The sequence below is a fragment of the Macrobrachium rosenbergii genome, chromosome 21, assembly GCF_040412425.1.
Source record: "Macrobrachium rosenbergii isolate ZJJX-2024 chromosome 21, ASM4041242v1, whole genome shotgun sequence".
NCBI classification, from domain to species: domain Eukaryota; kingdom Metazoa; phylum Arthropoda; class Malacostraca; order Decapoda; family Palaemonidae; genus Macrobrachium; species Macrobrachium rosenbergii.
In genome coordinates, this window is record NC_089761.1 from 53781800 (window position 1) to 53802773 (window position 20974).

The 20974-nt window shown below is 43.1% G+C and overlaps 1 protein-coding gene across 2 annotated transcripts in view; it reads left to right on the forward strand.

Moving 5' to 3' along the window:
* The first annotated feature begins 3577 nt into the window (after positions 1 to 3577).
* LOC136850192 (zinc finger protein-like 1) overlaps positions 3578 to 20974 on the forward strand; it is a 43674-nt gene continuing 26277 nt past the window's right edge. Inside the window, exons 1-2 of one of the 2 annotated variants that reach the window (XM_067123832.1) lie at positions 3578 to 3947; positions 10186 to 10297. In XM_067123832.1, coding sequence (XP_066979933.1) covers positions 3843 to 3947; positions 10186 to 10297 — 217 coding nt within the window. In that variant the 5' untranslated portion in view covers positions 3578 to 3842. The remainder of the gene's footprint in view (positions 3948 to 10185; positions 10298 to 20974) is intronic. The other variant, XR_010856578.1, reaches the window with a different exon arrangement.

Genomic DNA, 20974 nt, shown 5'->3' on the forward strand with positions numbered 1-20974 from the left:
AGCGGAGTGGGGGAAGCCTCCAGAACTTTGCGTGTGCAGGGGGCCCTTCGTCTTTATGTGATGGTAGATGCCATGTTTTGCTGGGGCCCCGGGTACCTGACAGAGCTCGGGCTTGAATACGTCGGGGAATTCCTTCAGCAGCTGGGCGTACTGGTGGGGGGCGACGGAGCAGATGGTAGGCACGCCAGGTCCCATTGCCAATGCAGGAGGGACTGTCGAGGAGACGCTTGCAACCGACATCGACTGCCAGCCCAAAGTGGGCAAGGAAATCCACACTGCCAGCGGGTCCAAAGTGGGCAAGAAATACCTCCAGCCAAGGATGGAGATCGCAGGAGCCCGGTGCCGTAGGGAGAGGATGGGGACCGGCGAAGTTCCACGTATACCTCCAGCCAAGGATGGAGATCGACAGGAGCCCGGTGCCGTAGGAGAGGATGGGGGACCTGTTGGCAGCCGTCAGGAAGGCAGCCGGGACCGGTGGTCGCTTGCGGTCCTCCCTGGAAGGTGGAAATATTGATCTAGTGGCCCCGGTGTCGGCCAACATCATCCTGCCGGAGATGGTGTCACAGACGTAGAAGCCTACTGGTTTTGGGCTCCTGGGTTCCTCTGCCGCCATGGCGGCCTGTTCTGTTGGCCGCCGCTTCCCCCGTTTTTTGGATGGGCGAATGAGCACGGGGATTGGCAGTTCTGGGCGTCCTTGCTGTACCGCTGGTGGTAGTAGCAAGGGCCCGGTGGGTTCCTCTTGTGATGATATGGTGGCCACCTTCTGGTGACGGCGCTTATCTCCTCCTCTGCACCCTCCTCCTGCTGAATGGAACTGATGGGGTGTGCAGGCGCTGATGCCCGCTGCGCTGCCCTTGCGGAGTCAGTCAGCTGCTGCGCCGTTCTAATCAAGTCCTCGAGCGGCGTGGTGTAGGGCTCGAGGATCTGAGTCTGGACCTCTGGGAGGAGCTGGTGGAGGAGGATCTCCCTCGACAGGCTGATCTCGGACTGCCTGCCGTTCCTGTGGATGCTGGGTAGGGTGAGGAGGCCCTGGATCGTGCCCCACAACTCCATGACGCTCTGGTCCTGCTGCGGGTTGATGACGAGGTTGAGAGCGCAGGTGGCCCTCACGGCGACCGGCAGGGAGCAAGTCTCGATGAGGGATGTTTTCAGGTGGCGGTAGGTGAGGGGGTGTGTGGCAGACACCCACGGGACGAGTCTCCTGTAAACCTCCTCCGGCAGGGCGTTAATTACTGCGTCAGCTTGCAGTACCTCATCCGTGAGTTCCGCTAGCCTGAACTGACCCTCGACCCTGAACAGCCATGATGATGGGTTTCCCTGTGTGAAAGGCGGCAGCTTTATGGCGAGGGCAGTCCAGCTTTTGTTTGACCTGCCGGACAGGGTGCCGGGCAGGGCAGGGAAGCATGCGGGGCGCGGGCAGCGGTGTGGAGGAATGCAAGAGCCTCGGCACAGGGAGGGACGCGGGTGATATGGGCGGGAGGTATACATCTGAATCCGTGAGGTTTGCGGTTAGCTGAACGAGGGAGGGGATGTCCGCATCCATGCTCGCTCTTGCCCTCTTAATTGGAGTGGAATACTCGCGTCAATATGCACTTGGGAGCGCGCCGTGTGAGTCCGTTAATGACGCTGGTGATTTGCCGACGAGAGTCAGCACGCCCGAACGCTGGTTACAGTAAGTCGCCGTGTGAGTCCGCTAATGGCTCCGGGAACCACTCCAGGGTCACCACTTTATGAGGTGCAAAAGAAACGAGCAGGATATGAGTCAGTTTGAAGTTGAAAGTAACAGTTACTTTCAACTCCAAACTGGCTCATAGCAACATTTCTTTACATGCTATGAGTCAGTTTGGAGTTGAAAGTAACAGTTACTTTCAACTCCAAACTGGCTCATAGCATGTAAAGAAATGTTGCTGTCGGAGAGGTTGTTTGCAAGGCCACTGCGGTCATCAGAGGTGATGGCATTGATACTAGATGATTCTGATCTTTTAGGTCAATACTGATTTAATATTGTTCGCTTTTTAGATGTTAGTAGCCTCCCTTGATGATATTCATCTCTAGACATAGTTGCACTAAGTGGTGGTGTCCATCTCTTGTTTCAGTGGAAGTTGTTTACACATTGTTGATGACATCACCTTAGACCTTTTATTAATTAGCGCGTTTCAACAAAGACTTTCGCTATTATATACGTGTGAAACTAGCACAAATGGGCCGTGACTGAAGTGCAGATTGGCTGATGTTTGCAGACGATACATTACTAATAGGAGGGAGTGAAGAGAAACTTCAGAGGCTATTGAATGGGTTTGAAAGTGTTTGCAAGAGGAGAAAATTGAGAATAAATGTGATCGCACTTTGTGATGTGCATCATTGTTGACGCTGTTCGCATGCTCTGCATTAGGTGTAATGTTAATTTACTGTGCATTTTAGCCTTACTTTTTCCGACCTAATTTTCGTTCATATGTGCTGTTCTTGTGCGCAGTTCGTCCTTTGTAGGTTTTTTCACGAATAGATATTCTACTCTTGTTGACACTTGTTTTATAAGTTGATGGCACTTGATTTAGACTTAGTCTTTGCAAATCCTTGCATATTGTTAATAATAATGATTATTACAATTATAATCTTCCGTGTGAAGAAGATTTTTTAAAATTTTTATAAGTATCTTTTATTTCAGATCATAATCCATTGAGTGCTGGTTAACTTTATCACATGTCTTCAGTATGAACGTCATTCGCTTATTTTACAGGATCCCAGACAAGTTTTACATTAGAAGTTTTACATGAAGTAACTTGCTATATGACTCGTGTGCGAATATTTTAGCAATTGAAATTTAAACTACTGAGGCCCAAATACGAGCCGAGAATTTTGGCTTTTAGAACATGATAGAGAGTTTTCTGCGGTGCACAGTTAACAGTTATTATTATTATTATTATTATTATTATTATTATTATTATTATTATTATTATTATTATTATTATTATACAGACTTGGTCGTTGTCGGTTCTGGCCAGTCTCATATCAGTTGGATAGTAAATCAGTTTATTTGCTTGGTGTTAGGCACCATTCAGGAATTTTATATAGGATAAATACCTACATATTGCGTATGGGGAGCCCAGTGGTTTTAGGTAAAGGATGATTGCCTTTTACTTCATTATTCTTCCTCCAGTCTTGGTTATATTTACTTTTATTTACTCTGGAGGAAGGTACGAGTGCGGAATAGTGCTTATATATAATGTTTTATTCGATGTAATATTCATGTCACTCCTGCAAGCTTATTTGTTCGTAATTTATGTTGTTCCTCTATATAATTTTGGAGAGAGAGAGAGAGAGAGAGAGAGAGAGAGAGAGAGTATGCGGAAGTTTTAATTGAATTGCTGCAGAGATGTTATGTGCTCAACTTGATTGTACATCAATATAACACGATACACATTTAACAAGATAAATTGGTCTTTTATATGGCACCAAATGCAGTCTGTGTCTGCTGCACGATGTTTTTCTGCTGGCACTTCATATTTGTGTTCAGTAAAAGCGATAAAATGTCATAACTGTTCGGCTTTGGGGATTATCATTTATGCTCACTCGCCCCAGTGACAACTCAGCAATCGCAATCATAACAGACACGTGTGAATAATAATCGCTAAACTTGAATTTACTCCTGCGTGAGAGCACTAGATGATTAAAACAAATCTTTGTAAGTTTTATAAGGAAATAAAAGAGTGAAATGATGACGTGTAGCAGAGAGCATCTCCATTTGCGAACGCAACAAAAACAAACTCCGGTCGGTGGATGTACTTTGTAAGTTAAGCGACCCCCAGACGTGGCAGCAGTCATAACAAAGCTGTCACATCAATATGGGCCTGTGTAATAATTGCCCGAAGAAGAAACTCACTAACCAGTTTTGTTTCGAGCATCGCGTCAATGTCTGTGAACACTGCATGGTCAAAGACCATCCAGCAGTAAGTTTTTATAAGTAATTATTATGATTATATTCCCCTTCGCTCAGGCTCTTAGATTATGCTGGGTTAGCTTAGGCTATGTGACATTTTCACCACAGCCTGAGCCAATTTATAGTTGTCCGTAAGGTATTGTAAGCTAGTCGGCAACTTTAAGACTGAGGTTAGGATGAGATTTGCGCATTTTTGTAAAGTATGCAGAATCACACATAATCTAGCTAGCCTAAACATTTTTAGCCTGTGGCCATTGCTGCTAGGTAGGGGTAAGGACACACCTATTTTCATTGTCTAGGCAACTGCAGTAACGCTGTCGACTGCAGAAAACCTGCAGTCCACCACTAACTGCCTCAATTTGGACAAAAATTTTGGTAAACAATCTAGCCTATGACAGGCTAAAAAAATAAATTCATCAATCCAGTTTCCAAGATTGAGGTTTTCTATTTATGATCATTAAGCTTAAAGTTTACAGGAATTTTCATAGCCAGACTGTCTTAACCATCTTCTCATTTTTTATGCATTTCTGACCTTTATTGCAAATAACCCACTGATGTTACCCTTGCCCCTTGTATATGGGTGACCCCAGTGGTAAACTGAGGTCTTCTGGGGTAGCTAAAATTAGGTGAATTTTACTAATTTACACATGGCGGTAAATCTTTATCTTGGCTTGGGCCACGTCCCTCCCTCTTAACCAGACCTAGAGAGCTTTAAGTTACAGAGTAAAATACAAGAATGCATCCTAACCTTACATTCCCCAAACATTGCCTAATCTTAGGTGCTAGGCCCTTACCTGGCTGGGGTTTAATCACCCAGTCCTAACCTGACATAGAAGCCTTAAATCCTCAAAGTGAAATAAATGGTTCTTAACTTAACTGGCAAAGGACCTCTCCTTGTCTCCAATTTAGTCTTGCATGCAGTGTGTTTCTTAAAGTTTAGAGGACCCTGTTGCCTCAGTCCTGGTCATTCAATTCAGTAAGGAAAGTATTTATAAGTGGAAGTGTTTGCAGCACTTCATCATCATCTTTGAGATGAAGAATTGTTTTAATCCTGATTTTGCATATAATCTGATAAAGTAAATAATCTAACCTTCATCAGTTCTGACACACGTGGTAGCCATTGTTAAACTGAATATATTAGACAGTGAGAAGAAAATCGCGTAGAAAAATCGAAAATCGTCTAAAAAACATTACTTTTGTATTGAAAACTACTGCATCAAAAAGCTATACACAATAATTGCTGTTTTGTTTGAAAACCAGGTGGATGATTTTTTACAACAAAAAACAAATCGGTATATTAGACAGTGAGAATCGGGCAGAAGTAGAAAACATTAAGTGCCTGTTTTGTTTGAAAATATTTTTTTTATAACAAAAAACTGCATGCATGTGAATAACACTTCCTAATATGCAAGAACTTAGAACAGAACACCTTCAAACCAGTAACAGTGTCCTTAGAAAATTGTGGAACCCTCCATATTTTTGTTGGTAAGTACTCACCTTATCAGGCTATTCACTTTCCCCGTATTCTTGAAGGAATAAATGCCAATATAAATATTATTTGATCATTTCTGATTACTAAAATATCTTTCAAAATCATAGAAGTTCTCACAAGAAAAAACTTTGGAAAAAGCAAGTTGCTATTCTTATGCCAGCCATAACAATAAGCCTATGCTGTTTAGGCTAGGGTAGGTTAACTAGTAAATTGGTGTAGTTTTTGGCAGTATAGTATTGCCACAACTGATTAAAGTAGCTCAGTTTTTATGCTAGGACTACCATAAAAGTAACCAGCTCCCCAAAAAATAGCTCTGCAATTAACAAAGAGAACTTGGAAATCAAAGAACCCCTTCCCCCATTATTCCAAAATATAAACTCTCCTCTGAAGGAATGTCCATTTTTTAATTGGGTAAAAGAATGATGAAACCATGATGCAGCGCATTGCTGTGTACATTACATTATTATGCAAGAGACTCAATAGCCTTCAAGTTTTAGCCTATCTCTTCCTCCATTACTCAGAAGGCCTCCCTTCTTCCCTTAGTAGTAGGAGCAGGAAGACTCTACCGGACAAGTTTATCTTCCCCATCTCTCCTGAAATAAAAGTAGATCTTCAGTGGTGGCTCGAAGAAGGGAGATTCACTGTAGGAAAGTCACTACATCAGTTGAACCCGAACCTAACATTGTTCTCCGATGCATCAGATCTGGGTTGGGGAGCAATCTTAGGAGACTTGGAAGCTGCAGGGACATGGTCTCTAGAGGAGAGGAAACTCCATATACTGTAAATCTAAAGGAACTGAAGGCAATTCACCTGGCTCTTCAGCATTTTGCTTCAGTGACACACAACTCAGTGGTAGCAGTTCATTTGGACAACACGACCGCACTGGCGTACACACAGAATCAGGGAGGAACAAACTCTTTTTCTCTGTGTAAAGTAGCCAGAGATCTCCTTCTCTGGGCCCAAAGCAACAACACCCAGAGTCTCACCCGCTTTGTTGAGGGCAAGTTGAACATTTTAGTGGACTATCTGAGCTGTTGCAAACAGATTCTACCCAGGGAATGGTTGCTGAATCGACAGGTGTGCACCAACCTGTGGAAATGGTGGGGAAAGCTAATGGTAGACCTGTTTGCAACGTTGAGGAATCATCGCCTCCCACTGTATTGCTCTCCAGCCCCGAACCCTCAAGCATGGGCAACGAATGCGATGCTCCAGAGTTGGTTGGACCTGGAGGTTTATGCTTTTCCACCATTCAGTCTAGTGAGGGAAGTAATAAACAAATTCCAATCACACCACAACACGTCAGTGATCCTGATTGCTCCGTTTTGGCCAGAAAAGGAATGGTTTCTGGATCTCATAGAACTTCTGACAGACTTCCCAAGGCTCCTTCCACAGAAACAAAATCTGTTCATACAACCTCATTTCAACAGATTCCATCAAGGATTGTCCACTCGCTCTGACGGCCTTCAAACTGTCAGGAAGCTTGTCAGAGCAAAAGGTTTTTCAAGTGAGGTTGCAAACGCTATTGCTAAGTGTAGACGCGACTCTTCTACCAAACTCTTCCAGGCTGAGTGGGTGGTATTTTGCAGATGGTGCAAGAGACGTGGCATCACTTCTTCTGAAACATCTATAGCCCAATTAGCAGGATTTTTTCTTTATCTGAGGACTTCTCAAGGTTTAACAATGTCCACAATCAAAGGCTACAGATATAGGCTGAAAATGGTATTCAGACATAGAAGTTTAGATCTATCCTCCAATCAGGATAAATCCAATTTGAATAAGTCTTTCAGTACTTCAAAACAGAATATGCAAACCCCCGTTTCTTGGAACTCGGACGTCGTGTTACGTTAGCTTTCAGGTCCCCCTTTTGGGCCACTTCACACTTCATCATTCAGGGACTTATCTAGGAAGACTTTTTCTGGTCGCTTTGGCCACAGCGAAAAGGATCAGTGAGTTACAAGCTCTGGATAAGCAAGTTGGCTTCTCTCAGGAAGATGCAGTATGCACATTCATCCAAGGGTTCTTAGCAAAGAACAAAAGCCCTTCCAGCTCATGGCCTCGATCCTTCACTATCAAGAGCCTTACAGGGATATTTGAACCTTCGGACCAAGAGAGAGTGTTATGCCCAACGTGAGCATTAAAACACTGCCTTGAAAGAACCAAGAAAAAAAGAGGGGATTCTCATAAACTCTGGTGTTCAGTCAAAAACCCAACACATCATCTCTCCAAGAAGGCTCTCTCCTTCTTCCTGAGAGATGTAATTATTGAGTCTCGCTTGGGTATTCAGGAGATGCCTTACCCTTGTTTAAAGTAAAAGCCCATGACATTCAAGCTGTAGCCACATCTTTGGCTTTTAAGCGCAATCTTTCCATATCTGCAATCATACAATCGACTTATTGAAAGTGTCGATCAGTTTTCGCCAAACACTTCTTACACAATGTGGAAACAGTATTCGAAGACTACAGTACTTTAGGTCCTTTTTCCGTGGCTGCCAAGGCACTAGGAAATGAGGGGTAGAAGTACCACTTGTATTTCCTCTATCTCATCGCCTTGTTTAAGTCTGGGAAGTCTGGGGTTACTTGGTACCTGGAGTACCCACCAATTGTTTCTTTTAGTGGATGGGTATTGTTTTTAATTTGGTGTACAGGTAACAGTTGCAGAGCTCACACTAAAGTAGGGACAACTCCTGACATTGCTGGTCATGTCCCTGTGGGTTGAGATAAGCAATGACCAAGAGGCAGTATCTTCCTGCTCAAGCTCCCTCACCAGATAAGGTTACAACAAGAATTTTCACAATGCTAGCTTTTTATCTATTTCAAATGCATTTTCATTTATAAATGTTTTTTAAGTAGTACATGTCCATGATTCCCACCTCCTGTCAATGTGGGAATCAGCAATGTAATTACTTGGCAAGGTACTTATATAAAAATGACATTTTTATAATAAGATAAGGTTTCATGTATATTTACCAAGTAATTACATGATTGGAGCCCTCCCTCCTCCCTGCACATGGACATAGAATATAAACGAACTGAGCTCTTTAGCTATGTTGTACCTATACTTCCCCCGGAAGTGGGCGGGGCACTTACCTGCCCCAAAACAGTAGATCACTGGCGCAAATTTCAAATCTTGAGCTGCCGTTAAAGTAGAAACTAATAGCTATGTAATTACTTGGCAAGTTTATATAAAACCCTATTTTATTATAAAAATGTCATTTTTCTTTAGAAACCCCTCCTTCACAAACGGATAAATATGCCTAGCCCTTAAAGGATGCTCTGTTTCATTGGCAAACAAATGTATTGCTTCCTTCACAAGCTAATAACTGTTAATGCCTTTAGAATGTGCAGTTTCTGAGGCAGACAAATGTAATGTTTCCTGTAGAGCTTCTTGTTTCACAGGCTTACAAGCCTTGCTTCCTTTAGAACTCCCAGCCTCTCAGGCAGACAAATTTGTTTTATTAGAATCCCCATATTCACAAGCCAACAAATGTTGTATTTCCTTCAGCATCCCCTGCTTCAAAAGCTGACAGATTTGTCTCTTGAATTCCCAGTGTTTCCCTTGCAGACAAATGACTTGTTTCCTTTAAACCTTCTGCTTCACAGGCAAACAAAGATGCTGTTTCCTTGAGAAGTCACTGTTTCATAGTTAGACAAATTGTTGTTCCCTTTAGAACCTCCCTGCTTCATAGGATAATAGATTTGTTTTTCTGTTCTTTTAGAACTCCTTGCTCCATAGGCAGACAAATGTGTGGTTTCCTTTAGTACCACATGCTTCACAAGCAGACAAATTTATTGCTTCCTTCAGAACCCAGTGTTTTGCTGGCTGACAAATGTGTGGTTTCCTTACCTTCATACAGACAAATGTGTTGTCTACTTTAGGACCCCCACTACATGGCTAGAGAAATGAGTCGTTTTATTTAGAACCCCTTGCTTCATTTGCAGACAAATCTGTGACATCCTTTAGAGCCACCTGCTTCACAGGCATATAAATGTGTTGCTTCCTTAAGAATCCAATGCTTTACAGGTAGATGAATTTGTTGCTAACTTTAGTACCCTTTGTTTCACATACAGGCAAATGTGCTGTGTTTTTTTAGAACCTCCTACTTCATAGACAGACAAATGTAATGTTTCCTATAGAACCCCTTGCTACACAGAAAGGTGAACGTGTTCAGCCTTGGGTTTGGCCTAACTTAATTTAACCTTGAGAGTTAAGTAAAATGCCAAAGGGGGACACTGAATCCTAAAAGATATTATCATGAGATAAGTGTTTTCCTCGTTTAGGCTGCACCACTAGTCATACACAAGATGTAACTTGATTCATTGTTTATGTGATCTCCAATAGTAATTTATGTCATAGGACTAAATACAGTTTTTGATTTTCGTTCCATTGAATGTGAGGGTATAGCCTAAGGAATATACTGCACAGTATTGCAGCTTATATATCCCACAGCTCTATCAAGTTAAGAATTACCATATTAGCTCCTTCATTATGTATAATTAAGGAGCTAGTATGGCAATTTTATTTTCTTTATTATCCACACTAGATCATAGTGGTCATCATTAACATAAATTTTATATCTTGGACTTCAGTAAATTCCAGGTCATTTCTTCATTGGAAAGATCTTGTAGGACAGCTTATTGTGGTTCAGTGGCAACACTTAATTTCTCACTGATACTGCTTTGCAATAGCTGTGTAACTAGATACATATTACATATCATTACAGTACTTTGATATTCTATTTTTACTTTTTAACTTTCAGTGTGTTGTCCAATCATACCTCCAGTGGTTAAGTTCCAGTGACTACAATCCTGTGTGCCGAATATGTGACGACCACCTGGGCACTAAAGAATGCATTCGTCTTGTTTGTTATGGTAAGGCAAAGTGTTTGATGATAGAAATATTTCAGCAAGGTAAACAAGATCTGTTCATCTTTTTCTGCCAGTTATCAAGTTACAGTTACACAGTAAAGTTAATTGATTACGGTGGAAGTTTTAGTCATACATTGTATACTTACAATTACTGCCTATATTTTTACTATTTTAAATCCTACTTTTTTATTTTTAAGGCATACCATCAAGAATTTGTAGCTGTATAGCCCAAGTACAATTATGTCTATAACTATTCCTTGACTCGAGTTAGTTCATTGATTGTGATAATGCAGTCTGTGAAATTTATAGATAAAGCGGTAAAGTAAGTAAATTACAATACACCCCTTGAACACCTGAATTAGCCCAGGTCACTGACCAGCCCAAACTATATCCCCATAAAATTTACCCACAAAGTGGGTAATTAACTGTCAGTGTTACCAACGCTACAGGTAAAATCTTTTCAAATGAGTTACCTGAGGTACCGTTGACAACGCTGCTGCAAATACCAGCCAACATCCCCAATTGTTATTAGTACGCTGTGCTTTGTGGACGTGTCCCGCATCAGGCAAACTTTTGGTCATTTAGCCCGACCCCCATTTAAAGAATTTGGATATCAGATCACGACTTTGGACTGTTTTCAACTCCTTTTCTTCTGGCTTTACGCTTTTTGACTGGACTTGGAGCTTCTCTCCTGGTTTTGGCTTTGGATTGGTACTTTGGACTTGTTATGGATAAGTCAGACAGGAAGACGTTGCCGTCTGCTAGCGCTGCTGCTTCTACTTCGTCTACAGCTTCGATGACCAAGCCTTCTACTGCTGGAGATGCTGCCGCTCATCGGTCCTGCACGTCCTGCAAGCGTAGGATGATTACCCTCAAAAACAATCAACACTTTGTTTGTATTTTATGCAGGAAGGTTGAGAGTAGTATCAGTCAGAGATGTGACGAGTGTAGGTCTTGGTCAATAGATCAAATGGAGGATTATATGAAACACAGAAAATCCTTAGCCTCGAAGAGTAAGCGCAGGTCAGGACCAACTGTAGGGTTACAGTCAGTAGAGAAGGAAGCGTTAAATTCAGAGTTATTCAAGAAATTAGTGGACAGGTTATCATCCAGTATGTCTAGCCTCTTTTCTAGCCTGAGTAAGTAAGTTAACTGAGAATAGAGATGGTGGTAGTAGTAGCATAGTTGATTCTAATAATTCTTTTTCAGCCCTCCTGCCTGTTCCAGAACCAGCCCTAACGGGTGCCAGGGGTCATGGAAAACCGCAAGCCTCGAAGGTAGGCACGGAGCAGGCAGCGTTGGCGGCAGATTACCCCTTTCCCACTCAAGGTGTAAGTTCTGAGGTTGATGTAGAGTTAGGTAAGACACAGACGAGTAGGGATAATGGGTTAGGAAGTGTTCAAGAAGAGAAGTGGAAGGTGCAGGCTTTTTCGGGTTCGGGTTCATTTGGGGTTTCAAGTGTGATGGCTTCGTCTTTGGATCCATCTTTGGTTTTATTTCCTGCTTCAAGTTCTTTACAACAGAAGGTTTTTAAGTCCGTGGTTGATTGTTCAGATTTGGTCTGGGGTTTATCGGGTTCTGAAGTGTTGGATAGTGCTCCTTCGTCTTCAAAGGTTCCTTTTCCTTCGGTGGATAAGTTTGGTTCATCTTGTGGTAGTGGTAATTCTGGTGATCAGGTTGTCAATTTGGCTCAGTATAATGCAGATTTGTTTGGTTTGTCACAGGGTTATAGATTACTGGTTAGGCAATGTTTCAATTTTGAGTTTTCCAATATTCACGTTCATGTCTTGAAGAATTGTCCTGAGTTTGCTAATGATGTCTGCCAAGATTATCAAGGGGAACAGAGTTGGTGTATTTCTTTCTCTAAAAACTATGGCCTCTTTTGTTGCTTCTGAATTTTCCTTTTCCCCAATTTCTTTTAAGTCTTTTTCCAATGTCTTTACACACTCTTCTTTATCGGGTCACTCTTCGGTGGGCTCTTCGGAGTCTTCTCCCATTCATCCTGTTTCTTTGCCATTAACTCAGCAGAGCAAAGAATTTTTATTGGTTCAATCCTGTAACATTGGAGTTTCAGCGGCTCCCTCTCTCTCTTCAGGGGTTGAGAGAAGGTGTACCTTTGGCGGGGCTGTCTTTTTTAGCACCGTACACGGGTCCTGTAGTTTCTCAGGCTTCTGGTCTAGGTGCTTCACAGGCGGTTGCGGAGTCTTCCACAACTCCGTATATTCATCCTTTACTGGGTTTAAGAAGTAATGTGTCCACTGCGGTTCTTGCAGATGCTATGGCAGTTGACGTTTCGTCTGCGCCATTGTTGAGTGTATCAGTACCGATGGTGTTGTCAGCCTCTCCTTTCACTAGGGTAGCTGGTAATTTTCCTTCTTCGGTCCCCATAGGTTCCACAGCTCGTAGCTTGTCCTTAGAAACACCTTTGAGTACTGGACCAGTGGGTATGTTCTCCACCTGTCCAATGTTGGCAGTAGGTGCTCCGGTGGTTACTCCGAGTGTGGCTTCTTCCTTTTCCTCTCTCTCTTCTACTTTTTTCTCAACTTTTCCTGCGGCTTTTTCTGTTCCTCCTTCTAAGGTGTTCAAGGTGGGTTCGGCTTTGGTTCTGGGTCATCAGGGAGTTCTTCCTCCCTCTCCCTTAATCAGTGTGACTTCAGCTCCGGATACCCTTCATGGTGCGGTGTTGGTTCATCTGAGGTTGGGTGGATCGGGTGTTGTGACCTCTCCACTCTCAGGGGTGGGCGTTTGTCACCCAGGTGTGGTCAACCCAGGTGTTACGTCATCGTCACTGGGCAGTGTGGTGTTTGCGCCATCAATTGTGACTGGCTCAAGAGTTTTGTCATCGGCTTTAGTTGGTGCAGGGTTTGCGCAACAGGGTTCGGTTGGCTCAGGTATGATGGGGTCAGGTATGTCAGGTGTTGGTCTTGCCCATCCAGGTGTAGCTAGTTCCGGGTTATCGGGTGTAGCTCTTGCAGGTGGTCAGCCCGTCTTTTCCTGTTCCAGTTCAGTCGGACCAATCAGACAGAGAATGCTCTTTTGAAGAAGAGGAGCCGGTACCAGATATAAGTTTGTCTCCAGCGAATGAAAGCAAATATAAGCGGATGGTGGACTTTACCCATTCTCTCTATCCGCAGTCCAAGGCTCCTGAGGAACCTACACAACCAAATGAAGCAATTTTTGAATCGATGTATGCAACTAAACCAGTAGTCTCCCAAACATCCAGTAAACTGGTCTGGACGAGTCGAACAGGCTTTGAGGGAGGCGGACTCAAGGTAAGGTTAGCTTCTCTTATTGGGTTGGGTAGACAGGATTCAACCTTGCTTCCTAATCAGAAGGGGTTCTGTAGGGTAGTGGGTAACCCTGCTGCCGGTGTCAGAGTTCCACTCAACGAATTTGTTGAGGCCCTTCTCTCTCGGGTTCCTTAGTCGAATCGTTTGGTAGCGGTTACATCGCGTGAGGCTTGTATTTTGGAGGACACCTTTTGCAGCCAGTCTGAGGCCTTGTCCCACACTATGCGGATGTTGTCTGGGCTGATGGGTTTCTCAAACAAGATGGATATATTCCCTCCGATCGTGTACTGTTTGACAACCTCATCACTTCGATTTCGATGGGGTTGGCATACCAGGCTAACATTTCATCTGGCTGTAAAACGTTCTTTGGCAAGAAGAGGAGGGACTTTTTTTTAAATCATCTTCTGCCTCACTATCCGGACATAAACAAGAGGGTTCTGTTGAGGGTGCCTCTTGCACTCTGCAACAGTCTTTATAGAGAGGAGGATTTCTCTTCCTTGGTCAATTTCGTGTCGTCATCATCAGCACTAGAGTCACAACAGGCTGTGATTCGTGTGACAGCTCAGGGTTCAAGATCACCTAAAGGATCCAGGATGCCATCTCCAGCTAAGCGATCAGGTTCTAAGTCCCCTGTAAGATTGCCAAAGAAGGTCCATTTTGCTTCTGAGGGTTCGGCTTCTGCCTCAGTTTTGAAACATTCTTCTTTCAAGAGGGGTTTTCGGAAATACGAGATAGTCCCTTTGCCTGTACCTGTGGGAGGTTGACTTGCTCATTTTTGGAACATCTGGAAAGATTGGGGCGCAGAGAGTTGAGTAGTGGAGGTGTTAAGGGAGGGGTACAGAGTCCCTTTTCATTCTTGTCCTCCTCTGTCCAGCCCCCCAGTTTGCCTTCCCAGTTATTCCCCATCCTCTTTCAAAGGGATAGCTTTAGCGGCAGAGATCCAAACCCTTTTGGAGAAGTGGGCAATGGAACCTACTCCTCCTCTTCTGGGGTTTTTCAGCCGGATCTTCGTGGCTCCAAAAGCGGGAGGGTCTTGGAGACCCATTATAGATCTTTCGGGTCTCAACCGGCTGGTAGTTTGAACGAAGTTTCACATGGAAACTTCGCAGTTGGTGCTGCGGTCAGTTTGGAGAGATGATTGGATGGTTTCAGTGGACCTCAAAGATACGTATCTCCAGGTTCCGATTCATCAGGAATCTCGGAAGTTCCTTCATTTCTCGGGTCCAACTGGAACATTCCAGTTCAAGGTCCTCTGTTTGGTCTAACCACAGCACCTCGAGTTTTCACAAGGATAATGTTTCCTAGTTCGGATGTAATGCATCGTCGGGGTTTTCGAATGAGGAGATACCTCGACGATTGGTTGGTTCAGGCTTCATCTGTGGACGGGGTGTTGCAGGCAAGGGATTTCTTACTGAACCTATGCCAGACCTTAGGAATTCGGATCAGTTTGGACAAAAGCTCTCTAATTCCAGCTCAAGTAAAGATCTATTTGGGGATGGAGATTCAGACGCATCTTTTGAGGGCTTTCCTGACAGAGGAACGGATTCTTGCGGTTCTAGGTCAACTAGAGGTATTCTTGTCGGACAGGGCTCAACAAGTGAGCTTGTGGAAGAGCTAGTTGGGCCGAATGTCCTCCCTCTCACTACTATTTCCAGGGTCTCGTCTCTAGATGCGTTCTCTGCAGGTGTGTCTCAGGAATTGCTGGGACTTTTGGGAAGAGAGCACAGTTGTGGTCTGGGACGATTCTTGCCTGAAGGATCTTCAGTGGTGGTCAGAACATCATCATCTGACTGTCGGAGTAAGATTGGTCTTCCCTCTTCCACATGTTCATCTATACACAGATGCCTCAGATCGGGGTTGGGGTGCGACCCCAGAGGAATCTTAGGCCAGAGGCCTTTGGAGGGATCTGGGTCGAGAGGAGTCCATAAATTTCCAAGAGTTGAGAGCAGTAGAAGAGGCTCTAAGTTGCTTTTTTAAGCAACAAGGTAGTAGCTCTCTTTTGCGACAGTGTTACGCCTGTGACGTTTCTAAAGAAAGTGGGAGGAACAAGATCGCAAGTCTTTAACAATATAGCATAGAGAGTTCTTCATTGGTGCGAGGACCGCAGTGTTTCTCTTATCCCTCATTTTGTGTCGGGGAAGCTCAATGTTGTAGCAGACACTTTGAATGGTTCTCAGGAAGTTCTCGAGGGTGAATGGACTCTGGTTCGGAAAGAAGTACATCATCTGTTGAGGAGGTGGCTAGTGACAGTGGATCTCTTTGCCACAAGAATGAATTTCCATCTTCCGGTCTACTTCTCCCCAGTAGCAGACCCCATGTCGTGCGGGACAGATGCAATGCTGCACTCCTGGGACAACCTTCAAGTGTATGCATTCCCTTCTTTCAGGTTGATTCAACAGGTACTGATCAAACTCAGGAATAGTATCAACACTCAAATGACTTTGATAAGCCCCTTCTAGCCCCAAAGACCTTGGTTTCCAGACCTTCTGGACATGTTGATGGAAGTTCCAGTATTCCTTCCAGAGAGGAAAGATCTTCTCAGACAGCCTCATTTCCCTTACTTCCATCGGAACCTCCGCGTGCTGAAGCTAGCTGCCTGGAGACTGTCCAGCGAGCAGCCCGTCATTCAGGACTCTCTAAGTCAGTGGCTCGCCAACTGTCTTTCTGTCTGAGGAGATCATCTAGTAAACTATACTAGACTAGGTGGGCTATGTACCGTAGTTGGTGCGGGAAAGAGGGGCATAGCATTTCACGTCCATCAGTTGCAAAAGTAGCAGATTTCCTCTTGTTTTTAAGGAAGGAAAAGAACTTTTCATATTCTACGATTGCTGGATATAAGTTGATGCTCAGTAGTACATTCAGGTTTCACCTGCCTGAGCTTTCGACCAGTAGAATTTTGCACAATCTATTAAGATCTTTTAGAGTAGAACGTCCAGTTTTTCCGCTTCGGGCCCCCTCGTGGGATCTAGCGGCTGTTTTGAGACTGTTGAGCTCTTCATCTTTTGAACCCTTGGAGTCCTTATCCTTAAGAGAGTTAACCAAGAAGGTGTTATTTTTAGTTGCTCTGGCCACAGCAAGAAGAATTGGTGAGACTCAGGCAGTGGGTAGGACGGTATCCTTTTCGGGGCAGGATATCTTTCTTTCTTACTTGCCAGAATTTGTTGCGCAGTCTGAATCTGAAATGAATCCTCTTCCTAGATAGTTTAAAGTTTCATCATTGGATGATTTTGTAGGAGGTGACACATCCGAAATGCTGCTGTGTCTGGTTAGAGCTCTCTAAGTTTATTTGTCATGTACTGAGAAACTTTTGCCTTGTCCGAGAACCTTATTTGCTTTGCCTAGGTATCCATCTCGTCCCATTTCCAAAAATGCAGTTAGTTTCTTCTTGTGAGAGGTTATTAGTCAAGCGTCGGAGGGTTCTTCATCGCTTTTGGAGCCTTCGAGTTGTTCTTCACGTCCAAGGGCGCATAGTATCAGGGGAATGGCTACTTCTTCGGCTTTCTTGAGGAATTTTCCAGTGTCAGCAATTTTGGAGGCGGCTACTTGGAAGTCTGTGTCAGTTTTCACGACGTTCTACCTTAGGGATATTCAGTTTTCTTCAGAGAAGGGTTACTCGCTGGGTCCTTTTGTTGCAGCCAACTCAATTTTATAGTTAGATTGTATTGTTAGGGTGCTAGGAGTTTAGGTAGTCAGTGGTAGCCTAAATGAACTTAAGAGTCTCTGTTAGTCAGGGTTCATATTGAGTGTATTGTTTTGTTTTTAGGCCTTTGAGGTTAGGCAGATCCCGATGGTCATGTTAGAATATCTTCAACTTCTGCACAGTCATCTGCATCATTGAGCAGTGGAGAACTCAAAGGTCCTGCACACTCAACTTCTCCTCCAGACATGAGAGGCTGAGTAGCCACATGAGAGGTTTGACTTTTCCCCTCCACACATGAGAGGTATAGAATACCACTTGGGAGGCACTTCTGACTCAGACGGTACCTTAGACACGAGGCTGACATCGGGGTACTCTCTCTACAAGCATCCTCACCTACCAAGTTGGACAACTAGGTGAGGATACATACATTTACACATAGTAGGTTGATAATGAGTTACCTACTTATTCTCCATTGACAGGTCAGGCTGAATTAGATTGATCCCACCTCCATTAAAATTTTGTTAATCAGGCTAATTCAGGTGTTCAGGGAGTGTATTGCAATATGAAGTTTTCATAATAAAACTAATATTGTAATACCTACCTGAACACCTGAATGATTCCCACCCTCCTCCCCACTTCAATTTTTGATAGTGAGTAACTCAATTAGGCCTGTCGGCCTCTGTCGGCTGGTATTTGCAGCAGCGTTGTCAACGGTACCTCAGGCAACTCATTGGACAAGATTTTACCTGTAACATTGGTAACGCAGAGAGTTAACTCATTTGACAAGATTTTACTTGTAACGTTGGTAACACTGACAGTTAATTACTCACTTTGTGGGTAAATTTTCTGGGGATATAGTTCGGGCTGGTCAGTGACCAGGGCTCATTCAGGTGTTCAGGTAAGTACTACAATATTAGTTTTATTATGAAAACTTCATTTTGGCATGAATTTTCTAAAATACTTAACATACTCTTATAGATTAGTACAGTACCGTAATTATGTATCCTCATATGGTTAATACCTTTTGTATGTAATGTGTAAGTTGAATTATTTTGGATAAATCTTACTTACTGTTAAAGATAGCATATACAGTACCTCCATGCGAAAAGGCGAGTCGGCATTCGTGCAGAAGAGGAAAAAGATCACTTGGCTGACCCAGATGACTGTCTAGTTCACCTATTCTCCACCAGGTGTGTTAAAAATGCTTAAATTCTTCTGAGAATTCTCCTTGCTGCCGTTGTGTATTAGGTGCATGTGTCTTGGTTTTGGCTATTTTTAGCTTTCACAGTACTGTACATTCATTTTTCCTTGGATGGCTTCCAGTGGAAGCAAGGCTAAGAATGTCAGGTTCTGTAAGAATGATTACTGTGTTAGAAGGAGGTTGAATTTTTAGTTACAGGCGATCTCTGGTTTACGACGGGGGTTCCGTTCTTACGCGCGTCGTAAACTGAAAATCGTCGTAAGTTGGAAAATCGTCGAAAATCGTCAAAAATCATAAGAAAACCTTACTTTTAATGCTCTGGGTGCATTGAAAACGATGTAAACTGCATTATTATTGAGTTTTACATCAAAAAAACCTTCAAATTATGATTATTCTGCCATTTTGGGGCCATATTTCTTCTGTCGGATCGGCGTACGATGCGTTGTAACCCCAGAACATGCGTCGTAAGCCGGGAAATAATTTCTGATGAATATATTTGAAAAGCGTTGTAACCTCGGAACGTCGTAAGCCGGAACCGTCGTAAACTGGGGACTGACTGTATAGACACAACTGTTTGTGCTGGCTTTATGGTATAGTGTGTGATCATGAGAATAGATGTGAAGAATGTAGGGATTGGTGTAAGGACTTTATGCTGAAGTTCATTAGTGATAGGAAGAGTAGGGAAGCAGATAGATTGCAGAAGCAAATGATTAGGTCAGGTCAATTATCCCTACTCAGTCTATAGCTTTTCCCTCTGTTAATGCTTTAGTTAGCAGTGAGACTTCCTCTTTAGCTCCTCTTCCTGCTCCCCTCGTGGTTCAGGAAAAGTGTATTAAAAAGTTAGAACAGGATATAGGCCTTATTTCAGAATAGGTAAAAATTTCGACTGAATTCGTTAGGGAACTGTTCCAGGTCCCCCCATAGTGTGCGAATATTTTGGTGTTCCCCTGTAAAAGGTAAGGTGTCAGTGCCTTCGCCCTTGTGTAGCCCAAGCTCAGGACTGCCCTTTGACAGTTGGAAGAATCCACTGCCAGGGAACGGGGATGGTTCTTGTGGTGATGTGGTTCCATGCCCCCCAGTCACCTGCCTCTCAGTTTTCACACTCTGAGTCTTTTTTAATGCATTTGCTTAAAGATTATTTTGCTAAACATAAATCTTTGCACTGTATGTTGGCTTCATCATTGGCATCTAGTAATGAGGTTGTTAGCACCGACAGGACTAGTGATAAAGGTATAGTTGGTGTTATTAACCCTTTCTTAGCAGTATGCATTCTTTGATGCACAATAATGGTATAAGAGTACTATGGTAATCCTTATTTCACACCATGATATTTGAAAAAGTATTGCAGAAAAAACATTCAGGTCACTTGAATGGACCATATTTGATTTTATGGCAACTCTTATGGTAACACATGGAGAATAGTCTCCTATGAAATTTCATTGGGAAGGTACTAATCTCCCTGTCCCAGACATCTTGTATATATTTATCCATAAATATACTCGTGGATTGTTGCAGGTTTTAGTTCTTATCTCTCACAATAGTTTTTGAACTGTAATTGTGATTTTTCAAAATAAAGTACAAATAGAACATTAGAAAGAACATGGATAACTTGCTCAAATTAGCTAATTTTTACGAATGTCTGTAAAAAAGGCCCCCATCACAGGGTTGGAAATATTCACTTTCAAGTTCCTTTGGCAGGTACAGAAAATTTTTGAGAATTTTCTGTAAGCCCTGAGCATTTTCATATCTTCCTCTTTACATTGATGTCCTTTATTTTAAAATTGCCAGACCTTAAAGATTGCCCGATTCTGGGCTTTTGTTAATATATATATATAGGCCAACCTGAAAGGGTTAATGATAATGTGTCTGTAGCGAGTTATTCTAATTCTGATGTTATCTTTACTCAATCGATTGTTAAACCAATCTCTTCCACATCTTCTTGTTCTAAATCCTTGTGTGCTGTTCCTCTTTCTCCTTGAAATTCACCTGTTCATTCATTACATACTGTTTCTTCGACTATTGACTAGTCTGTTCCTTCTGCTTCTGTTAATGTTTCTCTTTCCAATCCTACTATGTTACAGAATCTTGGCTAGATGCTATTCTAGATGCTTTGCCTTCTGGGGATGTGTTGCTGGGAATGCTCTCGAGTCTGTTCCATCACTTTCATACAAGGTGGGGATGCCACTGTCTCCTCCCAACGTTTCCCATTTTCTGTGACAATTGGTGGAGCTTCATCTTCTCTTGCTCAGCTGACTTGTGTCAACTCAGGTGAGCCACTTCTGACTGTGTTTCCCTCAGTCTCCCCTTCATTTGATCCAGAGATTCATTGTGAGAGATTGGCTTCTGTTGCCCTGACTCCTCCTCAGACAGAAGAGTTTGAATCAAAGTCTCCTTCAGTATTTCAGTGTTTGCTGGAGCATTGCACTTCACCTTAATCTTATTTAGTGGCAGAAAGAGGTCCTGTACAGACTAGGTTTATATTATCAAGTATTTTAGCTCCTGTTAAGTCTTTGAAGTAACCCAAGAATACTCCTTCAATCAGAGAGCCT